This window comes from Strix aluco, chromosome 20 (assembly GCF_031877795.1).
Source record: "Strix aluco isolate bStrAlu1 chromosome 20, bStrAlu1.hap1, whole genome shotgun sequence".
Lineage (NCBI taxonomy): Eukaryota > Metazoa > Chordata > Aves > Strigiformes > Strigidae > Strix > Strix aluco.
In genome coordinates, this window is record NC_133950.1 from 9,618,844 (window position 1) to 9,632,559 (window position 13,716).

Sequence of the window (13,716 nt, forward strand, 5' to 3'; positions counted from 1 at the left end):
AAGTACAAAGTAGGGACGTTCAGTAATTCACCAGATCAGGAAGGGGATTAGCTTCCTGCCTTAGAATAACATTTTCAGAAGCTGCCTCAGATAGGAGGTGCTGCAGACAGACTCCCACACCTTCTATTCAAGTCTAACAGAGTTCTGTCTGCTCAGAGCATCTGGAGAAGGTGGGTTCAAGGACTTGACTTGGCATCCCCAGCTAGGTACTGAACTATGACTTATGAAAACAATCAGTAGCCTTAAAACATTTAAGTTTGTCTTGGCTTCGCCTTTTTTTTTTTTTCCCCTGTGTGAAAAGATACGTGAAGTTTTGAAAAACAGTAGCAGCTGACAGTTTTAGCTTAGGGGAATGCTTTCAGGAATTTCTGACTTCTTTCCAACACCAGTTTTGCACTTTTTACACCCCTATATCACAGCATACTGTTTATAGGAAAAAAACAACAATAACTTACCTATCTCAAAGTACAGTAAGGACTAATTGAAGCTCAAGACGCTCTAAGATTCCCAACATGAGGATTATCATGGTAACAAGGTCCACACTAGCAAAGACTACATCCTCCCGATCTGCCAGCTATCGGATGGTGAATTCCACCAGCGACAAGACAACCTGTCATTTTCACACACCAGTAGGTCCAGGCAAGCCCTAGTTTGCACAATACTGAGCATCAGCTTCCAAACTGGAGAAACAGCTGGTTTCCTTTCCCTGGGTAAATTCTGATATGATCCGAGACATGCCATAAGGATCGCTTTTCCTAGTGAATATAAGGCTATCGGGCAGTTACCAAAAGTATGAGATCACTAAAGAGTTAAGCTGAAGAATACAGTCAGACAACAAGATCTGCAGAGAACATCTAACTGCTGCAGGAAGTAGAAAAGATTAGACTTGTATTTATTTGAGCCAATCCCTATAACATTAAAGCAAGTAGTCAGAGGACAAATACAGGCAGACACTGCATCTACAAACATTGAGATTCACGCTTCCCCCTCTCCCTTACAGCCATCCATGTTATGTTATGTTTTAACTTAATTATGTATCTCCTCCTAGCATTCCTCCTCCCACAAGCATTTGCTCAGAGCTGTACAGATTTCTCTTAAGTTAAATTATTTGATCTTGTGGTCTGCTGTAACACATTATCCATTTCCCCCAGTGCTCCACATTTTCTTCCTTCCCCAATTAATCTGAGATGAAAATAGGTATTTTCTTCACTGAAGACCAAAGGCTTGCTGTCATTTGCAGGACAATTATTTGACCACGATTTATATCTCTAAACAGCAGAATCCTACTCCTGGCTCTTGCATCACCTTTTGAAACCCTAAATAAATCCATTCCCAGGCAATGCCTATGTCTTTAACCTGCAAATACGCAACAGCATTTGGTCAGCTCACAGATGTATTTATCTTACTACAATTAAAGGTCCATAACTTGCAATTACACTCTCTGCCAGCACTCTAGGCATGTAAACGTATCTCAAAGCAGAATTAAAAAAAAGAATAATCATATTTAAGGACGCCTTTTGTGGCCAGAGAAGAACAAATTAGTGAGCGTATCTTCTTGTTTAAATTTAAACCTGCCACTAAAGTACTGCATTGATGCTCAGCATTACCCGGTACAGCAGACATCCTCAATCTATAATTTTTAGAATATTTAGACCCTCAGTTCTCTCTCTAGCACTCAAACTCAAAGCATGTACTACAGCAGAAGCCTGAGCAACTTAAAAGCACAAAGATCGCTGACAAAACAGCATTCTTGAAGCATCTGAACAGGCCAAGTATCTGCATCTTTATATGCATCCCTATAGGATCTTTCACTTCTAGACAGTTGCTAAATACTGCTGAAGGTATTTTGCTGGAGAAGCTTCCCATAACAAAGCAAAGTGCTATGAAAGAAGGCATTCCCTCATCATATCTTGGGGGGTGTATTTATCTCTATATGGCTGAGGAAAGTTGAGATATGAAGATAGAATGTTGCTCCTCAAAGTTATGCCTGAAACCAAACTAAATCCTGTGGCTTCAAGATCTAGCTCTGCATTTTCAGTATGTGACACTGCAAGGCAAAGACAAACTTGGCAGCACATGCTACCTGGTGCTTGCCTGATTTTGTCAAGGCAATTACAATAGCACAAGTACCAACCTTAATAGGTAATTATCCTTACCACTGCCACAGGCATTGCAATGCTGCATTTTCCCTGCTCTTTTAACCATGCCGAAATTTCTGTTTGCTAAGAGAGGCAAGGCTAACCCAACAAAGTCCATGCCTGCTTCCCGTTTCCTTCCAGGCAACATACAAACATCAGCTAATTCAGCATATACCATCAGAGCCTGGTGACAGACCGCTAAGTGCCCCTGTTTGGTTTGGGATATAAAAGATCCCAAGAGAGGATGCTTTTGGGCTAATGCTCAGGTCTGGGGTCAAGTAAACCCTGATTCACTTCCCAAAACTTTGGCACTGCTTAGCTCCCCTGATCATAAATGAGATGGTTTCACCTCCATTCAAGTCCCTCCACCTACTGTTCCCAGTTCTTAGTCATTGCCTCCGCAGCAGCCCCCTTAAACCATCTGTTCTCCCCAAGTCAGAGGTGCCTTGTTTTCTCCATGAAGAGCAATGCAGCTGTCCTAGCAGGGCTGAGCAGCACGCTGCCTTGGATCAGACAACAAAAACACAAGGCACAGACGTTTATGCAGCCATCTGAACACAGCCTAGTGCTTTCAGTTTGTCTTGTTCGTAAAGCAGAGATAACAGTAATACTCCCACAAATCCAAAGACTTGTGTAACAGTGCTCTGAGATCTTAGGATTTAAAAAAAACCCACATTTATATTTGTTCTTTTCACATGGCAAAATAAGTGGCATGAACATGAATGATTTTACAAACAGCTTTATGGGCTGCTTTGTACATCCCTCTTCTCAGTCCTTTGGGCTCTCTCAACTCAAATTAGCACATGCGACATGCTTTGTTCTTTTTATCTGACCAATTTTGCTGGTACTGGTGCCTGCTCCAAAACCTTCTAATTTAAGAAAGGTGGCAGCAGGGAAGTAACAACACCATGGTCTAAATGACCCCTGAGGTCCCTTCCAACCTGAGTTATCCTACAAGCCTATAACCACACCAACAGGAAATGCCTGGAGCTGACCCGATTAACCTTCCTTCCAGTCCTGGGGCCCAGGATAAACCAGTCTGCAAAGAGATGTGTCACCTGTCTGGGTTCTACATGGCTTCTCTCATCTCTTCAGTGATTTTTAACACCATCAGCTGGTATCCTAGTCACCATGCTGAGTCTCCGGCAGCAAATGCACACATAGCAGCCACACTGACATCTGGTATTATAAATACAGGCTCTGCACTGTTGGATAATCTGTTAACAGCAGAGTAAGTGACACTGGAAGAGTAATTAGCAGCAACTAGTAAGCCATCACATTCAGGAACGGAAAAAAAAAATATTTGTTTGGTAAGACATGTAACTAAACATTGATTGCAGTCAGCATCACTCCTTTGTGCTCTGAGGTTTCCAGCATGCATGGGATTCAGTGGTACTGCAAGGTGCCAGCAGCAGCCCGAGGCTGAAGTCCTGTATAGCCACAGGCTAGGTCTGGCAGTGGGGGCAAGCGTGCTGCCCTGCTACATGAACAAGGTTTGATGACAGTCTGAAAGGAGCCCCACAGGTACTGAGCAGGGAAGCCAGCCCTGGCAAGGCATCCAGCCCCTCTGCTGAAGTGTCGCCATCAAGCCCATCAGTCAGTACCAACTGCACCAGCATTTGTCCTTGCACAAATTTCCATCCACTCAAGAGAAAACTCATCAGCGCTCAGATTCACTGTGCAGTGAGCAGCTGCTGAGCGATAGCTGCACCACCATCCTGGTATCAAGCTCGAGCAGTGACATATGTCATGTCCACGCTACAGCAATAACTGTATTTGTACACAGTAGGTCTACACACAATTTTTTCTTATGCTTATTCAAACAAGAAAACAGCCCCATCACAATTACCTTGAGGAGCCATGCTTACTCTGGATACTATTTCCATAGCTTCTTATCATAGTTTCCAATACCCACACAAAAAGAAAAGAGACTATGCATTACAGCAGGGCCCCAACATTATTTTAACAGGATTGGGTTTTGTAGCATATACACATACATTCTGTGGTAAGATGTCTCATGTTACCAGTCTCTAAACTAGCCAGCACTCGAGGGTATCAAATGGAAAAAGACCTCTTCCCTTTGACATATTTTCCATTTCCACTCCAATTATTTCCTCTAAATGCTTTTCTACAGACAGGTCTCTCAGCTTCTGCTCAGGGGACCCTTCATTATTTCATTTTCTAAAAGCCACAGCACTATAACTTGCTGCTAGAAAGACAACTGATGGGACACAGTGAGGTCACAAGTTCTCCTGGGACAGCAGTCATCAGAAAGAGACAGAAAACAATTTAATTCATTTGCTCTCAACCAGGCAGATAAAATCCCCAGTTCTCAACTGGTGCCAGTGGAGATGCAACAATGATTAATATATCTCCTTCTGTTTGCTCAGTCTAAAAGAGAGAGGGAGCGTACCCCAACACACTGACCGTCCTTCGACAAACCCTCCTCTGGCCCGACAGCCATACATTATATATTACGCCACTGCAGCACTGACTGCATAGATCCTCTAAAAAGGATTTACGAGGTTAGGCTGCCAGTACTTAGAAAGCATGAAAACAGCAGAGCCAACAGGTGAACCTGTTTTACTCACACTTTCCTATTTTCCCTTTCTTCTTAGAAAGCCACAGCACAACTAGTTTTTCACTTTGGTGGTAGGAAACATTCCTTTATTCCCGTGCCTATAGACAAACAAGTGGATCCTGGTCTTTGTAAAATGTGGCTCAGTAAAATATGTTCCTGCAACATCCCTGGCATGATTCCCAGCACCCCGGGGGATACTGCACGGACTGTTGGAAGTTAGCTTCCAACAAGGATCCCAAACTCTTTCAATGTGTATCTACAGTGAAGAAAAAAAAAAATCTTATTCCGACCATGCTTTCTTTGCACCAGATATCCCTCCCTGTGCCTTCATCCTCATAGACACAGCACACCCTGCACTCGGCTGCTCAAGGCTACCCTTGCACAAGTCCAAAATTTGGGGCTACTTGCAACTAAACAAACAATTCATACGCACTGCAGACCCTTCCAACAGTAGAAAAGCTTTATAAGCCATCCGGCAGCAAACAGCTTAAAAGAAAAAGTGGGGGTGGGGGAATGACATCCAATAGATGCTGTCACAAATGCAGTTTCCTGAAAGGGAATAACCCACACAAGCATCTGACCAGGTATCACAGCAGTCACTGCTTCTAAGACAAGTCACCTGCAACTTGCATGCCCCTCATAGCATAGAAAACCACCTTGATAACTAAAGCCTGTGTATCACTGAATACAATTAATTAACGAGGCCTGAGGAACAACCCCCCTCCCCAGGTGTTGTGTGTCTACACTGGAGCAGATAACCAGGCAGCGCAGTCTGCAATTTACTCAAGTTGCAGATGATGAATGCGAAGGTCACATGAAGGGAAGGCATCAGTATATTGCCTGTCACAAAATGGTAGCACCCAGGGATTTGAGCATATAGGAAAGAGATAACCCCGTCCTTCCTATAGCCTCCCCGCAGCTCCTGACATGGCATCCGCTATGGAGGACAGCAGGGCTGGCCTGGGGGAGGGGGATGGAGCAGATTAAACTTAAACACACACACCCCCCCCTTTCCAACGACAACATCCATCTCTCGCAGCCCCGCGGAGGGGGCACCCGGCCGGCCCCGCACGGCGGAGGGGAGAGGATGCGGCTGCTCCCCACCGACATTGCAGCCCCCCCCGTTATGTAACAGCCGGGGCGCACCTCCCGGCGGGGGGAAGCGGGGGGGAATGGTGGGTGTCCACCGGCCCCGACGGTGCGGTAAAGGCGGGGACCCCGCTACGGGGGATCCCCACCACCCGAGGCAGGGAGACCCCTCGTCCTTCCCCCCCCGCCCCGCACCGCAGCGCCCGGGCGTCCCGCAGCGCTGCCCCTGCGCCCAGCCGCTCCGCCGGCAGCTGCGCTGCCCCTGCATCCCGCCGCTGCCCCCGCCGCCGGCAGCTCTGCCCGCGCACCGGCGCTTCTGCGCGCCCCGCGCCCGTCCCCGCAAGCGGCAGCTCTGCCGGCGCCCCGCGCTCCTCCACGCACCCGCTCTCCCCGCGCCCCCCCCACAGCCCTGCCTGTGGCGGGGCTCCCCAGGGACACCCCCTCCGTTACCTCCCGACGAAATTCTCCAGCACGGAGCTCTTGCCGGCGCTCTGCCCTCCCACCACGGCGATCTGCGGCAGGTCGAGGTTGGCGTTCTGCCCGATGGCGGCGAAGGCGTCCTGCAGCCGGTTGACCAGCGGGATGAGGTCCTCCATCCCGCGGTTCCCCATGGCTGCGGCGCGGCACCGGCTCCTCGCACAGACGAATTCACGCTACCCCTTCCCGCGACCTCAACCGGCGGGTAACCCGGCTCTCCCCTCCCCGGCCGGTGGGCACCGGCACCAGCCCGCGCCCCTCGCCCCGCTCGACGCCGCCCGGGCTCGGTCCCGCCTCAGCCCGCCCCGCCGCGCCTGCAGGCACCCGCGCGCCGCCGCCAGGGGGCCTTAAGGGCGCGGGCGCCGCGCTGCATCCTGGGAGATGTAGTCCAGGGGCGGGGGAGCGCCCTGAGGGGCAAAGGCGTCTTACAGCCACTCCTCTGAGGGCAGGGATGGGGCTGGGGTCGGGCCGGCTCGCTCCCCCGGCACCACAGCAGCACAGGCTGTCCCCAGGCCGCGGGGGCTGCGCGGGGCAGGTTGATACAGGGGTATGGCCCAGGCCCGATCAGTGTACCCCGAGGGACAGGGAGGGGATCTTACCCCTGTACTCAGCACTGGTGAGGCCACACCTCGATTACTGGGTTCAGTTTTGGGCCCCTCTCTACAAAAAGGCCATTGAATTACTCGAGTGTGTCCGAAGAAGGGCAACGAAGCTGGTGCAGGGTCTGGAGCACATGTCGTACGAGGAGTGGCTGAGGGAACTGGGGGGGTTTAGTCTGGAAAAGAGGAGGCTGAGGGGAGACCTCATGGCCCTCTACAACTCACTGAAAGGAGGGTGCAGAGAACTGGGGATGAGTCTCTTGACCCAAGTAACAAGCGATAGGACAAGAGGTAATGGGCTCAAATTGCGCCAGGGAAGGTTTAGGCTGGATATTAGGAAGCATTTCTTTACAGAACGGGTTGTTGGGCGTTGGAATGGGCTGCCCAGGGAGGTGGTGGAGTCCCCATCCCTGGAGGTATTTAAGAGTTGGGTTGACCCAGCGCTGAGGGATATGGTGTAGTTGAGAACTGTCAATGTTAGGCTAATGGTTGGACTGGATGATCTTCAAGGTCTTTTCCAACCTAGATGATTCTGTGGTTCAGTGAGGTTCAGTCAGCTGGTACCTGTCCCTGAGCCTGTGCAGCTTGATCCCTACCCCTGGGGGGTTCAGTCACTGTGCCCGTACGGTTTGGTGACCACACCCACACACTTCGGTCTTTACACCCATCCAGCTCAGCCAACACACCTGTGCAGCATGGTCACAGTACCTGTACCCATGGTTGATATGCCCGTAGGGGAGGGCTTTGTGCCAGGACAGCACTTGTGGAAGTGTCAGAATACAAGAAATACTTGATACGATTAAATTGGAGCCTTGCAATAACACTACTGCGTTTCTGCTGCTGCTTCTTCATTCCAACATAGATGAAAAAAGCATCAATTTGTGTTTATAGCTGCAAAACAATAGATGTTATTGCTATGTTTGTTTTACAGAAACACAAACAAATGCTTCATTAAATGCACTTAGATTTTGTTTTTAAAAATCACTTGTCTACAATAAAGAGGAAACTGATTTTAGGTTTTTAAAAGGGATGGGTTTTTAATAAGAATATAGTGCGAGGCCATATTTGATTTGAAAGTATAGCAGTGAAAACAAGTGTTCAGAAAAGAAGCTGATGGCTAGCAGTGACTCAGGAGGATGGAGAGTGCTGCATTTCAAACACCTCTCAGTTCGTGGTACCCAGTACTCTTGTTCACAGCTCAGAGAGAACCGGGGGTGGTGGGGGAAAGGATTAACAAAAAACTGCAACAGATTTTGAGCTGTATGTTTTGTTTTAAACAGCAACTTTTTATTTATAATGATTCTAGGATTTCACAGATGTCCATCAAATGTAATCCATGTAAAAATACCTACCTGGGTGTACAGAGAAATTGGAACAACCACACTGAGGGGTAAATTTCTCTCACCGTGTCAGTGAAGATGCCCAAGGAAAACACATTGGAAACATCACGAGTGTGCAGGTAAGAGCACTGAAGGAAGGGAAGGGAGCGGCTCCATCTGTATGGGTAACACCATGGCAGGGCATATGTGGGCTGTTTTGGGGGCTGTCAATGCTATTTTTTCCTCTCAGCAAATTGCCCAACAACTCTCAAGAAACAAGCTTAAGAAACTCCATATAGACTGTGGACAAAAATCTTTGAGCATCTGTGCAGCCACTCTGACCATTTATGTTGAAGGAACCTGGAGGAAAAACATTTTTTTTTCCTTCAGCAGTTGATACCTACTCCTTGTTAGAGACCACCATAAAAAGAATAGTGAAGAGTATCAAAGACTTGAAGAATGGTGTCACCTTCCTCCCTGGATCAGAGCTGATGCTTAGGAAGCTTTAGACCATGAGGATCTTTGAAGCTTTATTTGAGGAACTATAAAAAAAAAGTTGTTCTCTTCTCAGAGGTTGCTGTAGCCTGAAGTTCACCCACACAGTTCTAATTTCAGAGAAGGAGTGCCCAGCTATATCACTACAATACTCTCACATAATTTAACAGCTGTGCTAATAAGCCTTAATGGCCATGACCAGCCCCACCTGAGGCCTTTCCTCACATCTGTGGGCCCAGGAGCTCTATTTAAACTCAGCCCAGGGCCATCAGTCCTTGATGAATTATAAGTAAGTGTTAGTCTGTGGTTCAGTTCTAGCCTTACATGCTCATGGACTCTTTGAGTCTGATTTAACTTGTAGACTGGCTTCTTAGTTCAGCCTTACTACTAGAGATGTGCCTGGAGATCACTAGATTTAGTCCTGGCTTGCAGGTTGGTATCTCTGCTTGACCTTGGACATGCCTCATTGCTGCACTGTTACTTTATAATCTAAACTTTTTGTTGGACACACCCATTTTCTTTGGTCTGTCCTGCTTGTCTCCATTGGGTGCTCTGGGTTTGGGTCCTGACTACCAGTGACTTTGCCAGATTTGGGATTTACCCCGTAGCTCCTGTGGAAGAGCCCTACCCTTGCTGTTCCCTAACAGTGTTAGCTGCTTAACTAGTACATAAAGTGACTTGACTTAGTCCCCTTATTGTCCTCTACCCCACCCCATGAATCCATACTTGCCTTTAATACTTGTATAAAAGCAACTATATTTAATTGTGGCTATCAAAATTTTTTTGAACAATAGAAACATCAACCTGCAAGTATTGTATACCATTCCCTGCTTAGCACTCTAAGCAGGTGTTTTGTTCTGGGTAAGCTCACTGCAGTCCAGGAATAATCATTCAGGTTTATACCAATTTCTGGAAAAGCTACAATTAAACTAATCCATTTGTTTTGAGAAAGGTTTGTGAAAGAATACTGGAAGTACAGTATGTCAGCAGCTGATATTGAAGACTTGGGGGGAAAAAATGGGGTTCATGTTGCCAGTACTAAGGAACTAGTACAGCAAAAGCTCATGCATTACTTCTTTGCAGGTATTCTTTCATATGTTCTCTGGGTTTATTTTTATGTGCAACTTGTACTTAATTATTGGGAAATTTGTTCCTGGGGGGTGTCTAAGGGGGTCCTTGGTCTAATTTACTGTGGTCTCAAAGGGCAAAAGTGCACTGGAGGGACAGGTGGAGCTAATAGGATGCTCTCCAGGTAGACAAAGGAAGAAAAGGAGCTGTGGAAGTGGTAAAAGCCTGCAGAAATACTGGCAAATTTTACATAGATTTCTCAGAGGATGAATATTAGTGTAAAACCGTAAGATGCACAAACTGTGCTCCTGCTTCACGTCTTGCAGAGATTCTTGTAAGCAAAGGAGACCACAGCGTACACCTGCAGCGTTACCCTTACAAGCACTCATTAATATCGTGGAGTCTATCTAAACAGTTCTGCAGCAATTGTAATCACTCAGCCCAGAGAGACCCGAACTCGAGCATCAGAGACGGCGAGGCTTGGTTTTTAAAAAGCTTGAGAAACCTACACCTCCCATTGATGAGAAAAAGAACTGCAGGCACTCAGAATCACTCCTAAAGCCTTCCATTTTCTCTCCAGCAAGAAACTGAGTTACAAGGATGTTAGCAGCAAACAGGCTTTTGATTCTGTAATACCTCCCACCTGTGACTTATGCAGCAGCATGTAGCAGTTATAGGAGAAAAAACAACTATGTGCTCATCCTTCATGAGAAATACTGAAAAGCTGCAATGTCTGTGAAATAAAAAGAATTTTATAAACTAGAGTGGACAAGTAAGATCTATTTCTTTCTACAAAGGTAGAAAAATTTATGACATGAGCAAAGAAAAACAAGAAGGATGAGCGATTTCTCCCCCCCTCTCCCAGGTGCTATAAATATTTCTGGGTGTACTTTAATGTGAATCCCTAAAAATGCATGTGGGCATAACTATGTGTGTTTCTATGTATGGCTATCAACATAACGACAGTTTTGTACGCTGATTTTGTCACTTCATGCAAATAGAACTCCCAGTTTAGTTAGCATAATTAGAAATAGACACTTGAGTGTTGGATTCTGTCCCTCATTCCTTGCCCTTGCAAAAATAACACATCTAGTCCTCAGTGGAAAAAAAAAAAAAGAGGCAAAAACGTGGAATACAATTAGCTTACAATTCTCCTAGTTATCTGCAAACTGTTTCCATTCACTCCAGGTAGAGTTGTGAATGTTCAGGATATTTCACAGTAGGTCATGAAGTGGATACTCCTGGTCCTTTGGGTTCTTAAAAAATGTTTATAAACACAGGTACAAATTCAAATCGAATATTTACAAGCAGAGGTTAGAATATAAGTTCCACAAAGAATCAGGGCTAGGATTGTCACTGTCTGTATCAATATAGAATACATTATACAGCTGACAAATAGTTAAAGAACTTAATTAAAATTAGCCTCTTAAATTTACATGACTATGTAAAGTTGCCTATAGAGATAGAAATGATTAGTATCTATTTTATAGGTGTTTAATGCTACTATAGTAGCAATGATACCATAGTAACATCATTGATCTCTTGTGGTATCAGTTGCTCAGAAAGAAAAAGTTTCTCTCTAATATTCCTATTGATTGGAAAAGCTATCTGAAAGAAAAAGAACCTATATTTTTAAATTTTCAAATACAGAGTTTTTCTCTGTAGAATAACATAGTGAAATGGTTCCTTTTCTGTTCTGAAACAGATAATTGCTGAACTGGTCTGTGAATCCCTCAAAAAGGGGTAAAAGAAGGTAAATCTAGTGTGTATGAGACACTGGGTCAGGTTTATCTTTAGTGTGATTCCTCAGAAGCCAGAATATACATAAGGAAATAAATCAACTGAATGTTATAGTCCACGAGGAAAGGGATCTGGACATGGATATGAGTTTAAATTAGTATTTCAAGAGCAACAAAGCTGAGTTCTCTGCACTTTCCACATCCAGTGAGATGATGCAGAATAGCTCCTGGAATATATTTTACCTAAAAATCACAGTATCTTAGTTTATATCCTGTGGGCCTGTCCTGCCAATCAAGAAATATCAGGAATAGGTTTCCAGAGCAATAGAACAAAGAGTGGGTGCAAATATCCCTTAATGCACAGGTCATTTTGCTTTGGAATGTTGTGTGCTACTGCTTTCATATGTGTGAATACAGTCTTCCTCTAGATAAAACAGACATGGAAAACAGTGTAATTCCAGTAATTAATATCGGCTGTTGAGAGCAGGGCTGGTGAAACCTGACTCATTCTTTCAACAGACAGGCCCCAAAAGCAGGAGGGAAAAGTACTTTAAAGCTCCATATGCCTTTTTCTCCAAGGAGTTTGGGAGGTTTAAAGACATTATGGTGAGAACTAGTTATATCCTAGTGAAATGGATGAGTAATAACACCATCCTTGCGGATTGCAGAGGAAATTGTGAGCACCACAGTATCTTGGTGCTGTCATAGGCACTGAGAAACTTGGATTTTCAAAAGCTATGTGGCTTCACCAAGCGTTGCATACCAAGCTGAAATTAAAATATAAAACTGCACAGTCCCATCACGTGCTGGAAACTGGAAATCTTTGGTTATCTGCACGCCTGATCTGGTCCCAGGAACAAATTCATATAGCCCAGCAAAAATGTGGCTATCTAATGCAATCCAGCTCCTGCATAAAAAGCATTCATATAGTCTGTCTTATTTTCTGCCAAGAAATTTCATAACCCTGATCTAATCATATAGAGGTGTAATGCAGGTTGACTTACAGTGATGATCCAGCAACTCCGCTGATGGTAGTCTCTGTATTGCACGGTATTTTCTGGGTCATTTTCTTACCTTGAACTTCTAATTCTTATTCTTTTTCATTTACTCTCGTCAGTGAGACACAATCTTTGTGTAACCACCCCCTGAGCCTAGTGGCTACCTGAGTTGTTATTGAGTGATAATGTTGTAGTCTGTATTGTAGCACCATGGTTTTACGGTTCCATGTATTCTCACATTATGACATGCATTTAACACGGCATACTGAACAGCAAGTTGCTTAATAATTGAAAGGGAGATGTTCCTTGCAGGAAGAAACACCTGTCAGTAGATGGGAGGTCAGGGTCTGTGTACCAATGTTCAGTGGGCACCGACAGTACGTACCCTTTGTCTGTCTGCTTAAGACACGCTGCTCTATTGCCTGTAATGAAAGGAAGGATCCTAGATGAATTTTCTGCACTGTTAACCTTACACCTCTATGACTTTCAAACTGAACAGCGTGATCGGCAGAATCTGGAACGTTCTCTTCTGGATTCAGTTAAGCCATCTCTGGTAGGTGTGATGTTTATGTCTGGCACATAAAGGCATCTCTAAAGATCAGACTTTGGATCGTAGGTTGATAAAGCAGCATGTGTCTTCACTTCCTACAGCCCTAATCCTGACTTGTGTTGTGCATGCACAGGACCAAATCCATGTCCAGATTTGTGTTTAATGCAGGATATCTATGCACTGAATTGTAGGCTTATTCATCAACTCCCAAAGGCTGCTTATTTAATAATTTGTATATAGGACCCCGCAGAAGAAAGCCCAGTCTTTGAGGGGAGCCTCTAGACTATGTCAGAATATAATATCTAACAGTAAAAAAACTGTAGACTTAGTTACATATCTCAGTAACATGGTGCTTTGTAGATGTCCAAATGTTGCATACAAAGAATACTCACGAGAACTTTAGTGGTAGAATTAAGAACAGAACACATGGATTTCAGATTTATATTTATTTATACAACCTGAATTCTGTCTTTTGCATGTCTGGCTAATATATAGACTAGCAAGACATTTGTAGGATCATAAAGATTAACCCTCTCCCCCACCCCTACAAACTAGCCAGGCTGGTACCTGCTGTAATAGCACAATTACAGGAGCGGAGGATCACTTATGCAAAATGATTTGAAAAAGACTCCATGTGTGTTTTCTGCTCCATGTGTGTATTCT

General features: G+C 45.1%; 1 protein-coding gene across 19 annotated transcripts in view; it reads right to left on the minus strand.

The window, feature by feature from the left end:
• DNM1 (dynamin 1) overlaps positions 1-6,574 on the minus strand; it is a 69,615-nt gene extending 63,041 nt beyond the window's left edge. For 13 of the 19 annotated variants that reach the window (XM_074845953.1, XM_074845952.1, XM_074845947.1 and 10 more), the window contains exon 1: positions 6,259-6,573. In XM_074845953.1, coding sequence (XP_074702054.1) covers positions 6,259-6,419 — 161 coding nt within the window. In that variant the 5' untranslated portion in view covers positions 6,420-6,573. Of the gene's footprint in view, positions 1-6,258 lie in introns of all 19 variants that reach the window. The other 6 variants (XR_012625833.1, XR_012625831.1, XR_012625830.1 and 3 more) reach the window with 1 other exon arrangement.
• Between the last annotated feature and the right edge of the window lie 7,142 nt (positions 6,575-13,716).